Source organism: Nicotiana tomentosiformis, chromosome 1 (genome assembly GCF_000390325.3).
Source record: "Nicotiana tomentosiformis chromosome 1, ASM39032v3, whole genome shotgun sequence".
In the NCBI taxonomy this organism is placed as follows: Eukaryota; Viridiplantae; Streptophyta; class Magnoliopsida; order Solanales; family Solanaceae; genus Nicotiana; species Nicotiana tomentosiformis.
In genome coordinates, this window is record NC_090812.1 from 146,630,408 (window position 1) to 146,650,051 (window position 19,644).

General features: G+C 35.4%; 3 protein-coding genes across 5 annotated transcripts; 1 reads left to right on the forward strand and 2 right to left on the reverse strand.

Moving 5' to 3' along the window:
- The first annotated feature begins 502 nt into the window (after window positions 1-502).
- On the forward strand, window positions 503-10,936 carry LOC104112921 (DNA topoisomerase 6 subunit B). 2 transcript variants are annotated; one of them, XM_009622961.4, is made up of 19 exons: window positions 507-847; window positions 1,028-1,080; window positions 2,991-3,088; window positions 3,201-3,306; window positions 3,425-3,559; window positions 3,716-3,767; window positions 4,028-4,092; window positions 4,486-4,592; window positions 4,670-4,772; window positions 4,907-4,992; window positions 5,129-5,325; window positions 7,831-7,946; window positions 8,089-8,174; window positions 8,275-8,347; window positions 9,182-9,273; window positions 9,588-9,726; window positions 9,798-9,892; window positions 9,970-10,144; window positions 10,583-10,936. In XM_009622961.4, exons 1-19 carry the CDS (start codon window positions 766-768, stop codon window positions 10,727-10,729), a joined length of 2,007 nt encoding a protein of 668 aa, XP_009621256.1. In that variant the 5' UTR covers window positions 507-765; the 3' UTR covers window positions 10,730-10,936. The 2 variants fall into 2 exon arrangements, with proteins under 2 accessions (XP_009621257.1, XP_009621256.1); XM_009622962.4 differs by lacking the exon at window positions 10,583-10,936 and having other exon boundaries at window positions 503-847; window positions 9,802-9,892; window positions 9,970-10,105.
- A 647-nt stretch (window positions 10,937-11,583) lies between these two features.
- Window positions 11,584-14,695, reverse strand: LOC138903678 (uncharacterized). Its single transcript, XM_070192127.1, has 2 exons — window positions 12,540-14,695; window positions 11,584-12,444 (listed from the first exon to the last, which is right to left on the reverse strand). Exons 1-2 carry the CDS (start codon window positions 14,529-14,531, stop codon window positions 12,436-12,438), a joined length of 2,001 nt encoding a protein of 666 aa, XP_070048228.1. The 5' UTR covers window positions 14,532-14,695; the 3' UTR covers window positions 11,584-12,435.
- On the reverse strand, window positions 14,695-19,353 carry LOC104088030 (uncharacterized). 2 transcript variants are annotated; one of them, XM_070192121.1, is made up of 4 exons: window positions 18,885-19,267; window positions 18,434-18,544; window positions 16,474-17,841; window positions 14,695-15,430 (listed from the first exon to the last, which is right to left on the reverse strand). In XM_070192121.1, the coding sequence occupies exons 1-4, from the start codon at window positions 19,240-19,242 to the stop codon at window positions 14,700-14,702; spliced, it is 2,568 nt and encodes an 855-aa protein (XP_070048222.1). In that variant the 5' UTR covers window positions 19,243-19,267; the 3' UTR covers window positions 14,695-14,699. The 2 variants fall into 2 exon arrangements, with proteins under 2 accessions (XP_070048222.1, XP_070048226.1); XM_070192125.1 differs by lacking the exon at window positions 18,434-18,544 and having other exon boundaries at window positions 18,885-19,353.
- Window positions 19,354-19,644: the final 291 nt, after the last annotated feature.

The following is a 19,644-nucleotide window of genomic DNA, read 5'->3' on the forward strand; positions in this document are numbered from 1 at the left end:
ACATGGATCAATGGATGGCTAATCCGGATTATCAAAGCCCTATCATATTAGCTAATCAAAAAATGGATAACTTGAATTTAATAAAGCAAATACTTATGTATTTTATTATTCCAATATTATATATGCTTGAAAAATATTTTTTACTTTTTACTTTATAGATTAGTTTTATTTATGTTATGGATAAGTCCATAATATAGATTAAAAAGAGAGAAAGTATTAAAATACTAAAAAATAAAAAACGACAACGCTTGATAACTATAGGGTAAAATTAGATATTTGGCTCCGAGAAAGTTGAAAGATTTGGTTGAATTACCTTTTGAGTGCTATTAGATATATTTAAATAATTTTTCTGTTATAAATAAAAGAAACATAAATTTGTTAGGTAATTTAAGTTGAGCGATCATTGATTCTTACATTACAAATATCAAAATTTCTTTTAACAACAACGGGGGAAGAATAAAAAGATGAATAGAAAAAGAAATTATCTATCCTTTTGCATCCACCCTAGTTAACGCGGGAAAATTCGTGTGCCCATGTCATTCGGGCCAAGCCCCATTCTATTACGGGCATCCGAAATTGACCCGATTGGTCCTCACATTTTAACAAACTACAGTCCTGCTAATGGAGCTTCAATGGTGGATGCATTTAACAGTATATACTTCCTAAATGAACACTGAATGGAGGCTTAGTTAGAAAAAGGGGAACAAAAACCCTAGCTGATTTGAAGTAAAAACCCTAGTTCAAATTATTTTTTAATCAGTTGAAATGGAGAGTGATAGTCCAGAAATACCGAAGAAGGGCAAATCAAAAACCCCTCGAAAACCCAAAGATAGCGTTCTCAAACAGAGTTTGTTCTCTCTCTCTCTCTCTCTCTCTCTCTCTCTCTCTCTCTCTCTCTCTCTCTCTCTCTCTCTCTCTCTCTCTCTCTTTCTATGCGTGTGTGTATATGTGTGGAGACTGCTGAGCTTAATCGTTTGTAGTTTTTTTTCTTGTTTAACTTTCGGTTTATGTTTTGAATTTTATGCAGAGTCTCCAGCTGAGTTCTTTGCAGATAACAAGAACATTGCGGGTTTTGATAATGTGAGTTTCTTACATGCTTATTATCTCTCTGTATTTCTAATGATACAGATTACAATCTCAAATAGTTTTGTGCAATCATGATTAGATTTGATGATTTAAGGTTATCAATGAAATATTATTGTCTTGTTGGTTCAAATCCCAGTGAAAGCAAATAACACTAGGTTATTTTTTCACAAAAGCCTTGGTGGACAAAGTTACCTCGTATGTGAGTTAGCAAGTACCTAGTGGAATAGTTGCACGCAAGCTGGCCCAAACACCTCCATGGTTTAAAAAAAGAGTGATTTATTACTTGTAACTAAAGTTGTCATTAACTAAGGTGCATTGCTAGGCTGCTAGCTGGAAAGTTAGGTATGTACCGAATGAATCTAGGTGCGTTATTTATGCAAATGAAAACATTCCCAAGTCTAAATATGTAGAGTTTCTAGTTATTAATTATTACAAACATTAACTCAAGATCTGCTTATAACAACACCAACAACAAACATTAAGTCAAGATCTTAAAGTATCAGGTTTTATTTTGAGAAAATTTTGCGCACCCAAGGGTATGACTTAGTGGTCAATTAAGTGTGTGAAAACCTTGGAGACCAGATTCAAATCCCACGGGGACAAAAATCACTAGGATGGTCAATTAAGTGTGTGAAAAGTGAAAACCTTGGAGACCAGGTTCAAATCCCACAGAGACAAAAAATATTAGGTGATTTCTTCCAATCTACCTAAGCCTTAGTGGATGGAGTTGCCCAGTAGTTGTGCTGGTGAGAGACAACATGTATCCGATGGAATAGTTTAGATGCACACAAGTTGGTTTGGGCACCACCATTATAAAAAAAGTTGGAAAATCTTGCATGCCTCAATGTGAGAACTTAGATCAAATATGAACTACATATTTTCCAAGAGAAATAATTTTCTTATAGATTTTCCAAGTGAAATAGTTTGATAGAGAAGCAGAATAAAAGAAATGCAGAAGTCATAAAAGGATTACTGAAAAGGGAAAATGAATGCAAACTAAGGTAAAAGAGAAAAAAGAGAAACAAAGTGGTGCAAGGTCTAGGTGGGTGCAAATTGTCCTAGATACCATCGTAATTTAAAAAAATTTGCATGCCTCAATGTGACTACTTAGATCAAGTACGAACTAAATATTTTCCAAGAGAAATTTTTTATATAAAGATTTTCCTAGAGAAATAGTTTGATAGAGAAGCAAAATTTCAAAAAAGAAGCAGAAATCATAAATGGATTACTGAAAAGGAAAAACAAATGCAAACGAAGGGTAAAAGCAAAAGTGAGAAACAAAGGGGTGCATGGTCTCCATAGAACTATACATTGAATCTTTAGCTTTACGAAGATTTTGCACTTGGTTAACAACGGTTATATAGGAGAGGAGAAGCTGGTACCTCAAAATTGTAGGTACCTTTACAATAGAAAAGGTTGAAAATTTAACCTCCATATGCCCCCTGCTTAGCATGTAATCAGACTGTTGATAACTCACTGTCATCAGTTAATTAATATACCCCTTTTCAAGAGGTGTCCCCAAAATTCATAATTATAGTAGAGTAGGTGGAGGCTTTAAGGTCAGACATTGTTGCCATCAATCGCAAAAAATTGTCCATATTGAAGGGCATGTTGAAGGCATTAAATGGAATAGGCTCTTCCTTTTTTATAGCTTAAGATTTTTATGAGGTGGAGCTTACTTCAGCAATGATACACTAATGTGCTTTAAATCACGCCGCTCTTCACCCTAACCAATGTGCTTGAGGTGTGGCAGTACCTTCGAACCATGCACCTTTGCCAACGGTGAAGAATACTTCTCGTTTAAAGTATATTAGCCAAATTGGCCATTTCATATGTATGAAACTCGCCTAAAACTTTCCTATATTTATAGGCTGTCTCTAGTTACCTTTTGTTCAATTTTTCAGCCTGGAAAATGTCTTTACACTACTGTGAGAGAACTTGTTGAGAATGCACTTGATTCTGCTGAATCCATATCTGAGCTTCCTGTCGTAGAGATAACCATGTAAGTGATTATTGTTGTCTATTTTAGTAACTGCTTTAATGAGCTAACAAAAATTCATTAATGGAGAACCTTTCGTCATAGCTTTGTTTTGGTTTTTGTTATGCTCCTGTAGTGAAGAGATCGGCAAAAGTAAGTTTAATTCCATGATTGGTCTGGCTGACCATGAACGAAGAGATGAAGCTCTATATGATGATTTTGAGACAGCAAAGGCTCGTGAGGTGTGTAAGCAGTGATTTTGGTCTCACTTGGATGGCGTTCTGATTTACATCTTATGCTGACTGTTTGACATTTAGCGGATTTCAGTAGTGAACTAGTTTTCTACCTGTTGTGCTACAGAAAAGACTTGCCAAGGAAGCTCGTCTTCTAGAGGTTCAAGCAAAGAATGCTGCTCTTGGGAAGAAAGGAAAAGACCCTGTAGCTACAAAGGCAGCTAAGGGTAGGGAGGCATCGTATTATAGGGTGACATGCAAGGTATGACCTGTTTCTCTTTGTTCTTCTATATGCTGACGCTGTTCTCAGTATGGAAGACAACAAATGTACATTGTTGAATTAAAGCAATCTCACTAGCAAGTTAGAGGGAGTTTATTTCCAGAATGACTTTACTCACTGTACTTGTTTCTAATATAGGATAATGGAAGAGGAATGCCACATGACGATATCCCGAATATGTTTGGACGAGGTTTTATGTGATCTCCATATCCAGTTATTTTACCAGTTGAAATTTTTGCATATTCCTGCCTTTTGTTTTTTCCCAACTTCTTTTGTTTTCTCTTGACCTTCTATTGGGAGGAGCGGAGGTGTTTTCGAGTGGCTTTTCTAGTTTAGTTATTAGGATTAATTTTTCCTGATATTATTGTAGATCCAAGTGGAAATCGTTGATTCTTTTTAACTCTGATATTGCTGCACATGATCCTTTTCCTAAGAAAGTGTCTTCTGCAGTTTTGTCTGGAACAAAGTATGGATTGAAACAGACACGTGGGAAATTTGGTCTTGGTGCAAAGATGGTACGTTCAGAAATTGGTCTTGACCTAATCATTTGACTTTCTTTAACAATCACCTTCTCTAAATTGTTTGCACTCATAGTAAAGCATATCTGTAACATTAGGTTAGTGTTGATCTTCTATCTCTTCTGGTCTTACATTTTAGTGTCTTAGTTGTTTGTGGTATCTTCTCTGCCTTGTTGCTATTATCTGTTTTAAGAGGTGGTTGTGAGGGTGAGTGGGTGGATAATTTCTCTGAACTAAGAGAATATTCTCATACTGTTAGAGTGATCCTCCCAGTGATTTTAGCCTGTAATTCTTTTTTCCAGTTTAGTTGTGTTCATCCAGAAACGGATTTCAATGGATGTCAGCATATACCTTCATTCGAGATTTGATCCTTTTCTCTCATTTCTACAGGCATTGATTTGGTCCAAGATGAGTACAGGACTTCCCATTGAGATTACATCTTCCATGAAGAGCCAAAGTTATACCTCATTCTGTAGGCTGGATATTGATATTCACAAGTAAGCTATATTTCAGAATGCATAGTAACACAGAATTTTGTTTCGTGGTACATCACTGCATTACGTCTTTGCTTCAGGAATGTTCCTCACATTCATGTACATGAAAAACGGGAAAACAAAGAATGGTGGCATGGTGCTGAAATCCAGATTGTTATTGAAGGGAACTGGACAACCTACCGAGTATGTAGTTTTTACATTGTCATTGTGACAGATGTCCTCCCAAGTTTCACCTCATTCAGGCAGTGAAAGCAACTTAACCAACTGATGCACCTTCTATATTTCTGAAAACTGATATTTTCTTTCTGTGTTTCCAGTCCAAAATATTGCATTATATGCGACAAATGGCCGTCATCACGCCTTATGCACAATTCCTTTTCCAATTCATATCAGATTCTCCAGAGTACTCTCTCTCTCTCTCTCCCCTCCTTGATTGAATTAATTTGTTTGTGCAAGGCTACAAGCACATCCACTATCTTTGAGTTCATAAACCATGTCCTGAATTTCTCCGGTTTCACTTTATTTTGAATTTATTGTAGGAAAAATGTGATAATTAGGTTCGCTAGAAGAACGGACATAATGCCTCCAGTTCCTCTTGAGACCAAGTATCATCCATCAGCTGTGGATATACTTCTTATCAAACGGCTTATAACGGAGACATCAAAACAGACCCTTCTGCAGTTCCTTCAGCATGAATTTGTAAACATTGGGAAGTCCCATGCAGAGCGTTTAATCGGTGAGAACTTGAAACTGATTGCATTCATCTATTTGAGATCCCTTGTTAAAACTAAATTAGTTGGCAGTCAAGGGTGTCTGGCTAAAGATTATGTACATGCTCTATGTATTTTCGACAATGGAAAATAGTTCATCTGTTGATTGCATTCCGTTCAGCCACTAGTAGACAACAGTTTGTTGTTACTGCTCACCAACTTAATAGAGTTGGAAAAAATATAAATTTTTCCTTACTATCAGACTAGCAGAAGATAAGTTTGCATTTCAATTGGCTTTTTATGCACAGAGATTGTATTTTTAAAAAATTGGCTTTTTATGGAACTCCAATGTTTATGATAAGCCTATTTTCCGTGGTTGCCACTTCTAGTGCTAATCTCATTATGTTTTTGGTTATTTCATTTACATTTTTTTGGGGTTAAGATTCATTCTCTTTGGTTGTAGCAAAAAGTTTGAGAATGAAATCTTTGATTTGTCAATCGAAATTCAAATTCTAGGACACAAAAATGCATTGCTTCATTAAATCACAATGCAAAGTTTCTTTTAATTTTTTTTAGATATTTATAAACTCCTTCCTTCAGGCTTGACAGGATATAGATTTAAAATATTAAGTTGATCCGTAAAAAGTAATTAGAGTTTTGGATTATAATATGGTTGCAAAGATAGATTGAAAAGAAAGATATCACATCAAAGAGTAAATTAAATGGTTAAATGTAGCTAAATTCAAGAAATCCGAACATCGTATAATATAACATTGTATAATATTCTTCTCAAAAAGTGTCTCAAATATTTTGGGATATTTAAAATTGTATTAAACAAATTGTGATGGATGTAGGTTTTATAGTGTTTCTAGTACCTTCTTGTAGTGAACACCATAGTATGCTGTTTCCTCTTTGAGGTAAGAGATGTAGTCTATTCATCCAGGTCTTATTAAGTTATTCAAAATTTTAAATTTAAGTCTTATAGTGAACTAAGCTTCTTAAACACAGCCAACAAAAATTATTTTTTTGCCTTAATGGGTGTCACTACTCGTCGACAACAAAAAAGTTATAGATCCTTTCCTCTATAGCTAAAGAATGATAACCCAAGTGTAATACTCTTCCATTTTAATTTATATGATACTCTTTCTGTTTTAAGACATTCTAAAATGTTTGACATGGTTTTTTTATTAAGGTAAGCCTTGGGCTAAGCAGGAATGCCCAATTTAATAGCCTACTTCTGATCTCTTTGCGCTTTGGACATCACTCTTTATTATGTCAAGACGGAATTCCGACATTACTGTCTACAACTCTTGGAATTTTCAAAAATTCAAATTCTTTTAACTATTCGAATTTTAAATTTTGATGCAATGTTATCTTTATTTACCCAACTTCCTAATCATTACTTAGTTACCTAATAGAAAAATTCACTCAATTAGTTTTTACTATCACTAATATAATTAAAAAGTCAAATTAATATTTCAATTCTATGTCCAGTTAACCACTGTCATATAAAGTGACCCTGAGTGGCTTTTCGGTTATATAAAAAAAATATGAAACTGAGGGAGTAGCAATTTTTTCCATATTTCTCATTATGAAAGACTCCTTTTGAATTAATTGAGTAGGAAGATTTCATAGTTGAATAATGTTGAAGTGTGTGACCGCCTCATCTAAAAGATTAAGTTGATTGAAAGAAGATACTTTTATTTACTTAATATTATGCTTTCAACATGCTCCTTCATGTGCGGGCATGATTATTTTTCATGGTGAAGCATGTGGAGTTCTTTTTCATAATGAGTGGCAGTGAGAGACTTTTGTCCCTTCTGATACCATGTTGAAGTGTGTGACAAACTCATCCAAAAGTTTAAGCTAATAGAGGGAGCACACTTTCAGTAAACTCAAAAGTTTAATATTATGTCTCCTACAAATAATAACATAGAGAGGAAAGACTTAAATGGAAGACTGGTGGCAGGTAAGAATACAGATTACACAACAGTAAAAGAAATTGACGAGGTCAAATGTAGTCTTATTTTGAGCATTAAGGTCCTTAGAAGCCACTACAGTAAAATCAGACAAGCAAATTTGAAACATAAGTTGGAATTTTCACGAGAGAATGTGAATTACATGAATGTTACGTTCAGGCTAATTCTGGGTCCGGAAATTCCTCTGGCAAGTGTGGCTAGGCATGTGAAATATGAAATATGCTGAGAACTATGCTCCTACTATTAGGTTGTGTGGCATTGTAAAAATTCAAGTCTGATTTTGGTACTGTAGTAAAAAATTAATGTGATATGCTGAACACTGCCTTGCTAGAGTTGCATTTCGTAAATGTTTTTGTGCTTTGTGCTCTCTTGAAAACCTTATTCCCATTAAAACTACTTGTTGATACATCAATCTTTCCATAATGAACATTTCTATCCCTCGTTACTTATGTACTTATATCTGTAGCATACTACTCATTCACTTACATAACAATAAAATGCCTTCGGTCATTGTACATTATAACTAAAGAAGGATGTTCTTTCACATTCTAGGGGAGATGGGTCCTGATTTTAACCCAAAAATGCCAGTTAAATCTCTAACACCACAGCAAATAGTTCGCATCCATCAGTTGTTTCGTCAAGCCAAATTTGATGATCCCAGTGGTGATGTAAGTTCCTCTTTTGAAGTTCTTGCTTCTTTTCCATTTGCTTTTAGCGACACCAAATTATAAAATGTTATGTTGATTCCCAGTTTTATTGTGTATATGTTTTGTACTAATTTTTGCATGTCAATAACAAGCCATATTGCAGATTCTAAGTCCTGCTGGAGAATATAATCTACGTCTTGGTATTATAAAAGAACTGCATCCAGATATGGTTGCTACCTTTTCTGGAAGGTTGGTATATAAAGCTCTTCATCTACTTTTATCTTTTGAATCCTTTGATTTTATCATACAAATCATAGAAGTATTAAAAGTTACTACAACTTCTGTCCAGTGCTCAAGTATTCGAAGGCCATCCATTTATCGTGGAAGCTGGAGTTAGTGTTGGTGGGAAAGATGTTAAACAAGTGAGAAATCTCCTTTATGGTAAAGTATATAAAAGATAGAGAATGAAGCACGTCTAGTCCTGAAACTGATTGTGGCTATACAATATGTTGTATCACCAATGTTAGAAGCAAAGGACCCATCAGAATGTGTCTTAATCTGCATTCGTTAAGTAGTGAATTATGATTTGATTTCATTGGACAACCCTAATCAAATGATTGTGGAAGCACTATATGATGGTCAAATTCTTTTTCTTCGCTTTTGAGCTTGAAGTTACCGCTTGATGAGGTTCTTGAGGGAGTCACCTGGTGATAAGGATATACTTTCTAGGAGCTGTAAGAAGTAAATAATTGCCTGCAGAGGACATCCTCTGGTCTTCCCATATTCTCGAACAAGGGGTCGTTTGGTACAATGGTTGGATAAATAAGGATATCCCATGGGATCAGCTATCCACCTTCTATATGGGATAGCTAATCCCACCATTTTACTGTAAAATTTATCCCGGGATTAGCTAATACCTATAACCAAACATGGGATAAATACAATCCCAAATTCTATCCAAGGATTATTATCCTTATCCCTGGTACCAAACGACCCCTAAATAGATGTTGAAGTTTTATTCATTGGATGATAGTGTTTCCTTTCTTTTGATAATAACGGACGTGGAAAAGAAATAGAAGAAAAGAGAAGCAAATGTCAGTGTTAGAAAATTCTGATCCATAGAACTTTTGTTGCTTCTCCTAGCTTGTTGCCTCATGATTCATCAGTTGGTGTTAGCCCTATTATTACAACTTTTATATCTTCTGAATTTCTTTATCTCATATTGTTGCACTAACTATGCCTGACCAAAATTTTAGGGGCTGAATATATTCCGATTTGCTAATCGGATTCCGCTTCTTTTTGAGCAAGGTGCTGATGTTGTTACCAGGACTGCTTTGAAGAGAATCAAGTAAGCATTTAAAGCCTACAAAGTTTGCTCGTAATTCTCATTCACTAAAAAATAAAGAAACTCTGCTTGTTCTCTCATAGAAAATGTTTTCTCCTTTCCCTAAATTTCTTGTGAACAAGTACTATAGAAGATGTTATCTTTTGTGGGCTCCCCTTTTTGCCACCCCAGAACAGGGGAGAAATAATTTCCTTCAAGCTTCCTTTTCTCTGCCTCATATTCTTTTGTCACTTTTAGTTGGTTTTTCCCTTTTTGTGTGAGGGTGGGGAAAATTCCTGCGAATTGAACTGCAGACTGTAATAAGATGTCATTTATAGTTGGAACAGTTACAAGATCAACCAGACACAAGACAAGATTGGTGTCTTTGTCAGCATCGTTAGCACCAAAATTCCCTTCAAGGGGACTGGCAAGGAGTATATCGGAGATGACATAAGTGAGATAGCTTCTGCTGTCAAGGTAACTCCTATTGTCCTTGGTTCATAAATCGCTGAACAGTTTTTTCATAGGCTAATAAATCAGTATTGCAGACAGCCATTCAGCAGTGTTGCAATCAGCTCAAAGCAAAGATTGTAAAAAGGATTCAGGCTCGTGAGCAGCAGGAAAGGAAGCGGAATTTGAGCAAGTAAGCTTGATCATTTAGGCTGATAATAGTTTGAGTTTCATCAGTCAAATTCAATGCTAATTTTCTACTGGACGCAGGTATATCCCTGATTCTACTAATGCTATATATATTGTCCTAAAAGAGATGGCAAATCTGCATGCGTCAAAAAGGAAGCGCTACGGGAATGACGAAACAGACATACTAAAACAAGTTTCAGTTAATTCAATAACGAAAGATACATTGAGAGAAAAGCTTGCTCAGCATGTTGAAAAGGTAAGCATCCCTGTGTATATGTTATTCTAGTGCAGAGAAGTTTGTATATCACATTATGGTCAAATACTGCTACCATCAACTTGATTGGATGCTTCTAACCTCTTATGAATTTGAGAAAGAAAATGGTTGTAAACCTGCTTGCGACTGTAAGGAAAAATTTACCCGCACCAATTGTTTGCACCAAACGAATGAATGCAACACATATATCTAACACCGGGTGCAAGTAAGTTAATTGATATGTATTCTCACTTAATATGTGAATGTTAATTAGTTTGGTGTAAACACCGGGTATGAGTAAGTATTTTCCCAGCTGTAAAGTTGGAAAACTGAGATGATTCCACAGAGCCAGCTAATATTGCTAATCTTTGTTCTGGAAAATCCACAAGAAAGGGTCTGTAACAACGAACCACTATGTCGTTTCACTATTTTGTTTTGCAGGTGGACTATGAAATGGCCTTGGAATATGCCACACAGAGCGGAGTGAATGAAGAACCCCGAGAAGACATATACATAGAGTCGCTGGATGAAGATAAGAACTTCATCGACTTCAAAAGCCCTGTATTTGTTTTCAGACTCTATCACTAGTTATTCGCTAGCTGGCTTGTCATAGGAGTGTGTTATCTGTAATATCATTTTTCATTGGTTTGTATCAATCGAATTATAGAAATTTAGAGATGAACAAGACCACAGCAATTATGTAGTGTCATAGGAAGATTCATGCAACTATGTTTACTGAATCGTCGTCGCACATTGTAAATTTGAGGTCAAAGATTCATTCTCCCATTCCCTGAAGATGTTAGTGTCGATCTTGTAACTTAAATAATCTTTAAGTACCATTTATATGTTGGAATATTGACTGACGAGTTATCTATGATCATTTGGTTTTTTCTCCGTGAATCAGTTAAGGGAACAAAAAAGATGAGGGTAGAGAAAGTTGCTACTAAGATAAAGAGTCAATAAGTTCTTTGATCTTGCAATAACAATGACGACCCAGTAGGATCTCACAAGTGGGGTCTGGAGTAGAGTGTGCGCAAACCTTATCCCTAACCCGGAGGGATAAGTTCTTTGATCTTCCAAAGTTTAATTAAGCTTGATGCTAGTGTACATTGTAACCCATGAGTTGAGATGCTTTGAACAACTAGAAAGAAAAATTCTTGGAAATTATAAACTCTAGAACATGAAATTCTATTTCCTACTTAAGTTTGTCGCATGCAAGCTGACCTGACACCACCTTTATTTAAAAATCCCGAAGAAAGAAATCCAAGCGAGGAGGGTGTTTTGGTTTATTTCTGTACTAGGTAAATTGCCCACGCTTCGCGCATTCATAGTGGCGTCATTCAATCGCACTCCTTTAACTATATTGGCATACAATCTCTCCTGGCAGGCATTGGATATGTACAAAATAATTTCAAAATGAATACTTTAGAAGCATGATCGCGCATGAGAAACAAAATAATAAATTTGAATCAGTGTTACTACATAGTGAACATATTAGATAATTATACACCAATAGTATTTTTTGTAAAATCTTCCGATTCATTACCCGTGCTCCTGTTCCTTGAATTGTACAAATGAGTTTAACCTTCAAACACCAATTATTCAAATTAAATAAGTACGAAATAACAGAATAATTAGAATCACCTATATATAATTGATTTTTTTTAGTATTATAAGAATATTTTCCCCCTAAATTATGCATTTATCATGAGAAAACAAAGTGCAACGAAGAATCGGTTTTAAAATCGATGAAGAAAGGTTGCATAGACTTGAGGAAGGACTACTTGCCCATTATACAGTCACATTCACTCTATTCAATTCTTCATCAACCTGCACATTAAAAAGATTTTAAAGAGGTCAAAAAGTCCAAAAATACACTCACGAAAAGTACTAAAATAAATAACCAGCATATGAGATATATTCTTGATGCATCCAACATGAAGCAGTACCAAGAAGATGAGATGCACAAATTGTAGATATAGTTGGGAAAATAGTGGTGGTGACTGTTTTAATAATAGAAAACCGTTTCAAATTCCATAATTAAGTGTTAGAGCGTTTAGATTTCAAAACTTATCTGGACAAAGTTGTAACTGAAAAACTGTCCGGTCACGCCTTTTCTGAAAAGGTGAGAAAAGACACTTAACAAATAAATAAGGAAAATGGCATAAAAAGGAGAAAAGAGAAAAATAAGAATACTGCCCAATGAGAGGTGCCATAAGCACAACTGAAGCAGGACGTTTAAAATTGTCATCGGCATTGAGAGCTCATTCCAGCATGAATCATCAATGGTATAGTTAGTTATCCTGAAGCACAAACATTTTGAAATAATTGTAATGAAGTAACTATTTGTAAGATTGTATAAAGCTCATGTCACAGTTTGGAAAAGAGTAAGAAATACCTCGCGTGTCTCAGCAGCCATAGGGCGTATATTTTGGAATACCTCTTTGTAAACAATATTTTTAATGAATGTAGGATCTTCTGTGTCCTCGTCAGCATTTAGTATGGTTAATCCTTCTCTTGTTGTTACTCGGGAGACAGCCACATATAATTGACCATGGGTGAATACTTGCTTCGGAAGATACAAGCCGACATGGTTAAGAGATTGTCCTTGACTTTTATTGATTGTCATGGCGAAACATGGCGCCAAAGGGAGTTGCCTCCTGTTAAGCTTGAATGGCCACTTTGAATCGTTAGGAGACATAATGATTCTTGGAATTGTGACTCTCGTACCGATGTTCTTTTCGGACATGATGTTTGCGCTGACAGACCAATTTCCAAGATGCCTGACAATTAATCTTGTTCCATTGCATAGGCCTTCTGTTTGGTTTAGATTTCTGAGAAGCATAACTGGGGTACCTACTTTTAAGTGTAAGTCATGATTAGGGATGCCAGGGAATGTTAAGCTATTTAGAAATTCGGTTGGGTACAACAGTTCTTCATCGTTAGTGTTCACGCTCGCTTTGCATACATTGTCGGAGCTGAAATATGTTCTTCCTTCACCTGGTATCATTTTCATAATTCTATCGTTCAACTCATGTACCATATCATTTTTTGGCGTTAGTATTGCTCTTTCTTTCAGATATGTTGGGTCACTGTAATTTTGTAGGAGAGATGGATAAACTGCCTCAACAATCGATCCGATTGGGTCGTTAGATGATTTCATGCATACATCATAAGGCAATTTGATGAGCTCCTTGTTAATATCATCGTAAAATGATCCATTTCCAACCTGTAGCAACCATTTGTCAAAAGTAGCAATTTGATCAGCCTCGTAATCACTTACTTTTCCATTGCATAGTCTCATATTTTGCTTCAATTCGTATATTGTAAAAAATGGCCACAAATAAGAGGAGTTTAGTGATGCATCAACAATATCAGCTCGTGTACCCTTTGGAATAACATGTAATATTTGGCGAAAATCACCACCACATACAACTGTAAGGCCTCCAAAAGGTTTGTCAGAGCTATTTTCATACCTGACTCGCAGGATATCTCTCAACGTTTTATCTAATGCTTCAAAACATAACTTATTTGCCATGGGGGCTTCATCCCAAATGATTAAAGAAGTTCTGTTGAGAAGTTCAGCTAACTGTGTGCCTTGTTTTATTTCACAAGTGGATTCTACAGTAACGTCCAAAGGAATATGGAAGCGCGAATGAGCGGTTCTACCATTTGGCAATAACAAAGCTGCTATTCCAGAAGTAGCAATGGGAAGAACTATTTTTGATTGTGATCTGAGCTTGGAAATTATTGTATTCCACAGAAATGTCTTGCCAGTACTACCATGTCCATTTATAAAAAATAATCGTCCTTGTTCATTCTCAACTGATGTTATTATTGCATCATAAGCTGACTTTTGGCAATCATTTAAGAGAGCGAATGATTTGTCGTGCAGTATTTTTAGCTCCTCTTTGTCATAGTCTAGCTCCTCATTGACCATACGGTTTCCCACATTTCGCAGTAACGCAGAATCTGGTAGCGGCATTCCATCTATGTCTTTCAAACTTTTTCCCATCTTTAATAGGATGGTTTCAATCTCAAATAACGTATATGCTTCTACTTGTTTTTCAGTTAACTGTAAATTTTTCAATTGAAATCTCTTCCTCTGTAATGATGTTATATCTTCTGATAAAATTTCACAGTTGTTCTTCCAAAATTTGCTTGAATCAGATACCTGACAGTGAATAAGTATCGTTACAAATAGATGTCTCAACTCATTTCCTGTCGCCCAAAGTGTAGCCTCGGCTAAGTAGTCATTCCACTCTTTATCATCATCTAATAATCCTAAAGCGTAGCATGCATCTCTATAATTTTTATACTCCACTCCATTTATTGTTCTGATGCTTTCATAGGAAGTGCTTCCTTTCACAAAGTTAAGCAGCATTCTCATATAAAAACGTTCTCCACTTGCAGGATATGCGAAGTAAATTCTACCAACTGCCTTCCCACTTTGCCTTCTATTCCATGTTTTGTCCTTTGCATTCCAGACCCAACGCGTAGGAAAGTCTGAATATGTCAGCTCTCGTGCATCATCATATCTTTTGTTCGCCTCAAACCATTATGTGAATTTTGTTTTTTCTATGTCCGGTCTGCTAATCACGCTTTCTGCTCGCTTTTCTTCTTCGAATATTATTATGTTTTGTCCCTCTAAATGAAAAGGCAGACGCTCAACTGCCGACTTTCTATAATGTATGTCAAATTTAAAGATCCTCCAGCAAGCTTCTGTAGCTGATATGTATCTGCAGTCTAAATATTTTTTTATCTCATCATTTTCTGCATCAGTATTGGTAGATTCTATAGTTGCAGTTGCTCTATCAGACCCTTTATGGACATACTTGAACAGGTACTTCACAGACCTTGAGTAATTGCATAATTCGACATTTATATGTGCATCATATTTGACAAGCAAATCCCTATTGTAAGGGACAACATATCTATTGTCTAAGTTAGCGCCATTTTTCTTGACTTGAGTACCTGTGTTCCTTCTCCTATAAATAGGAAATCCATCTGAATCAAAAGTTGTTCGATCATTGAATTTCTTTGGAAAATGCTTCGTGCACTTTCCTTGCCTCATACATGGGCAATGTGGATTCAGTTCTCCGCAAGGTCCATGCATCATAAAGTTCTTAACAGCATTATAACCGCAAGGATCAACTTCCAAATTAGATATTTCTGCTGCTATTATTCTGTCAATATGATCTGTGAAGGGGCTTTTTAATGTGGGATGCAGGAAGAGCAATATATGCCCATGAGGTAAACCTCTTTTCTGAAACTCAATTGTATATAAACCTGTAAATGAATAGTATAAGGTTATGGTTAGGATGCAGGTACAAAAGACATGCAGTACATATTCTTTTACCAACATATGCAGAAGCTATACTATGTAATTATTCTCTATTTTTCGGTGGTAAAAGTTTTCCTGGATTAAGATTGAGATTTAATCTGACATGACAAAAAAGATTTGGTGATATCAATAACAACTGCTGTCTATGTGCATTTGTGCTAAAAAAAAGTAATCTCAACAAACTTATGATACGTCAATGATTCTTATCTGGACATTGGCAGGACTTTTAGTGGCTCATGATAATTACTCCATAGCCAATCCTAGTGAATGGTGGGCTTATGGGTAAAGATTGTATATGAATTTACAATTTAATATCTGTTCTCTTTTGGTATTAAGTCTTATAGTTATGTATTATGGGTGAAATTATTTTTGAAGCTTGGATCTGTAGCTAGGGTTGCTATTCAGACTGGGATAATTGGTATAGTTGTGTGCACGCCAATTCGATTATGTACCTGCGAAAATCATCGCTCCTTAAGAGCTATGTAACTTCCTTCTAACTAAGTAGTTATTCTTTTGTTTTTTTGGCTTGGACTTACCATCTATGTCTTTCTTTTGAAGTTTTCAAATATAAGTCTAAGAGAACTTCTATACATGCATATAAATACATTTCATAATAGAATTATGTAAAATCGTCTAATTAAATTTAGTGAAAATAGCATCAAATAGCATCGTTAACAGTTCAATATATTTTTGTTGCTTAGTTTTTCAAGATCCTTTACTATCCCACATATATGCATGATGCATTATATTGTTACCAAAAGTCAGATAAGCACATTGATGTGAATGGCATGTATATTGAAATTATGTACGACTAAGTTGGATTATGACGAACTTCTTAAAGCATAAAGCCTTTAGGATAAACTAAGAAATTATAGTTTTCATAACAATGAGAATTACTAACATTCAAAAGACCTGTTACTAACACTTCTTTCATGCATATTTATGTTATTAGTAATGTGTGCATTATGTACAGAATGAGTTAACTTACATGCAATTATTTTTCCAAATGGCTGATTCTTTTTCAGATCTTGCATTAGCTGGAACAATTTTATTTGGAAAACTCTGCATATGATATCAACCCGGTTGTCATCACTCTCTTGTCCAATTAAACAGAGCATTTCATTTATTTCTGGCCACTTTGGGTTGCAAGTGAAAGTAAGGAACAAATCCGGATATCCCGCCCACCTACAAATTGCCATTGCATCTTGATAATTTTGTACCCTATATCGAGGTCCCCCAGTGTGTGAAGAAGGCAAGATTATGGTTTTCCCTATCATTGAACAATCAGAATCACCTCGGACAATAGCATCCATCAATCCAGAAAATAGATCAGCCCTGAGTTTTTTTTGATTGTTCCGAATATAACGAAATCTTTCTTCTTCAATTGCCATGTAACCATCCACAATGTATTGCTGCAATAGCCTACCAGCTTGTAGAAGAGCGTGTGCTTCGTTAAGTCTTTGTTGTATCCTGAAGCAGTAGAACTGTCTCATTGTCAATTTTTCTCTCGCGAAAGTTTTTTTGATTACATCTGTCAAAAGAATTCCAAGCCTATATCCATCTTCACCATATGGGTGTATTAATGGGTAAGTCATAGACATGAAACTTGGGTGTAAATCTGTGATTCTTTGAAGTCCGTTTTTCCGATGTTCTACTATAACATCTCGTTGGAAATTTTCATCAGTAAGATCACCAATTATTAGTCCTGCAACTTCAGAAGCTGTGGGTATATTGTATTGTCGGCCATCTCTTGTCCTATCGGATAGTAATCGTAGACGAAAAACAGATTCAGGATGTTGTTTATATCTATCCCTTGCCATTCGAAATGTTTTTGCCAAAATATTATGCTCGTCCAGCATTTCAGATAAGCCCTGAACAATTTTAGGATCAACTTCTTCATGGAGCAGACTATTCATTCTGTTATGTATCTCATTTTCAGTATCATATATATAGAGCTGGGCAAACTGTGGTTTTTTCCCACTTTCCGGCAACAGAGAGCCAATGTGATGATAATTTTGACCACTCATCCTGAAAACATATGGGCCCTTTGAACGATTGATGCTTCTGTCAACTCGGCCTCCCATAGATGTAAATGCGAACATAGAGTTATAAACTCTGATATTTTTTCGAAAACTGATACCAAGTTGTCCAGAATCTGTGCTTAAAAGATATTTGAGATAGGGCGGGGGTTGGCTCATTAACGGTAGTCTTACACGGCCTTCCATACAACAAAATGAGAATTTTGGCCGTGTTGTCTGTTTAGTTTTTTTTGTCCGTTCTTCATACCATAAAATGGCACCACAATATTGGCAGGTGTTTGTAGGAGGTCCAAAATTCCAACTTCTTGTATTATGACCTGCCAAATAGAAATTTCAATATCAATATGAACTGTCTTTCAAGTCTAATGTTATTGACATGTCTTGCAGATATATTAGGAGTTTGCGAGCTGTCTTTGAAGTCATTTAAGATTTGTATGTCAGTAGAAAGTGCAGAGAACCTCTAATGTTAAAGACCTCCATGTTATTGAGTATTGGATTGAAACAGGTCCGAAATGAGTGAAATGGATAATGAGGATTTATATAGCCACACCAGCAAGTCTTTTCATGTTCCAAGGACAATTTATATTGCAAAGAACACTGGACATTCAAACTGAAGCCCGTTGATTGCATTTTCTGCTAAGTTGAGCAACATGCAACATTTGTTCCAATTTGGTACTTTTGAAGTAGGATTTAGTTTATTCAAGCAGAAATTGTATAGAATTGTTTTCCCCTTTGTGTTTCCATATCAGGAGACTTACTGTTTTCTATAGTATTTTAGTATGATATCTTTGAACATGTTATGCACAGATAATAATGTGCCTTTTACCCTTTAACTCCTGCTTTTGTTATGTTTGAAAATTTCGTAACAAACAAAAAATATGTACCTGTATTGTACCCAATAATGTGTACCTGTATGTTGAAGATTGTTTTGTATAGTTCTACTGCTTTGAGAACACATATAAACCGATACTTCATTTGCTTCGTCTTTTGGTGTATGATGTCGCAGGATACATAGGTCTCCTGCAATGTATTTACAAATATTCTTTAGTATATAAAGTAAGATGCGAACTGCAAGAGATGTCGCTTCGCGAAAGCAAATATGCGTAGAATATTTAGATGTACAACAATACCACAATTTGGGATTCATGGTGAAAGGATCCAGATGGGATTAGATTATGTACAAACCAAAGAAGAGACATAATTTGTTCAATGGTGCTACTGGAATTGAAGCATCATAAGGTCCTGCTAATCTTATGAACACCACTATTCTAGTTTTCTATATTCACACATCAATTTAAGAGTATAAATAACCACTTAGGCATTATCGTTAAGAGAGATATCTTGATGAGTAACAACATACCATTTTGTTGAGTGAACACGTGTCTCCTTATGCAGTGTCGTAACTTCATCAATTTTGTGAATCGTTTCACAAATCGTAGTAGCAGGAGTATTTTCTTTTGTGGCTGATTGGCATATTTCTTTTGAATTAATACGACCTTCCGCTTCAATCTGGCATAATGATATCTGCTTTTTTTGATATCAACCAATTCATCATTCTTCTGGTTACATCGAACTGTTGTTGCATATCTCTTCAGTTTTATTTTAAGCATCCTCTCTTGCCGAACTAAAACTGGTAGAAGCTGCCGCAGTAGTGTAATTTCCGGCTGAACATTCGTTGAAACATTAATTTTTTTAACAATAGCAGATACCAATTCCATTAAACCCGTTATAAAGTATTGAAAAAATTGAATATATTAAAATTTGAAATATTTGGTGAAGTCAGATATTAAAAACAAATAGGTCACAAAGATGGTTATGGGATGTGCAAATCAAATTATTCAGTGCAAAAAAAAACACAATGGAATATTGACAATAAGGACTATGTAGCATGTAATCTTGAACAATTTGTAATTGCTATTATTAACAGGTAAAATATGATATTTCCGGAAAATTAATTGCATTTGTGGCGTTGATATATTCAATGCAAACAGATTCTCAAGAGTATGCCAAGCCAAAATGATAAATAAGGATTATACCCAGTTTATACTTGAGCAAATCCAAACAATTCTTTCTTTGTAAATAGTCAAAGTAATAAAATCTAAGAAGAGACGAAGAAATGA

Coding starts and splice junctions, on each gene's coding strand:
- LOC104112921 (XM_009622961.4), top strand. CDS start 766: ATGGAGAGTGATAGTCCAGAAATACCGAAGAAGGGCAAATCAAAAACC. Junction 3,089..3,200: donor CCTGTCGTAGAGATAACCAT/GTAAGTGATTAT, acceptor ATGCTCCTGTAG/TGAAGAGATCGGCAAAAGTA. Junction 3,307..3,424: donor AGACAGCAAAGGCTCGTGAG/GTGTGTAAGCAG, acceptor GTTGTGCTACAG/AAAAGACTTGCCAAGGAAGC.
- LOC138903678 (XM_070192127.1), bottom strand. CDS start 14,531: ATGAGAATGCTGCTTAACTTTGTGAAAGGAAGCACTTCCTATGAAAGC.
- LOC104088030 (XM_070192121.1), bottom strand. CDS start 19,242: ATGGAATTGGTATCTGCTATTGTTAAAAAAATTAATGTTTCAACGAAT. Junction 17,842..18,433: donor AAACAATCTTCAACATACAG/GTACACATTATT, acceptor TCTATTTGGCAG/GTCATAATACAAGAAGTTGG. Junction 15,431..16,473: donor ATTTGGAAAAATAATTGCAT/GTAAGTTAACTC, acceptor ATTCATTTACAG/GTTTATATACAATTGAGTTT.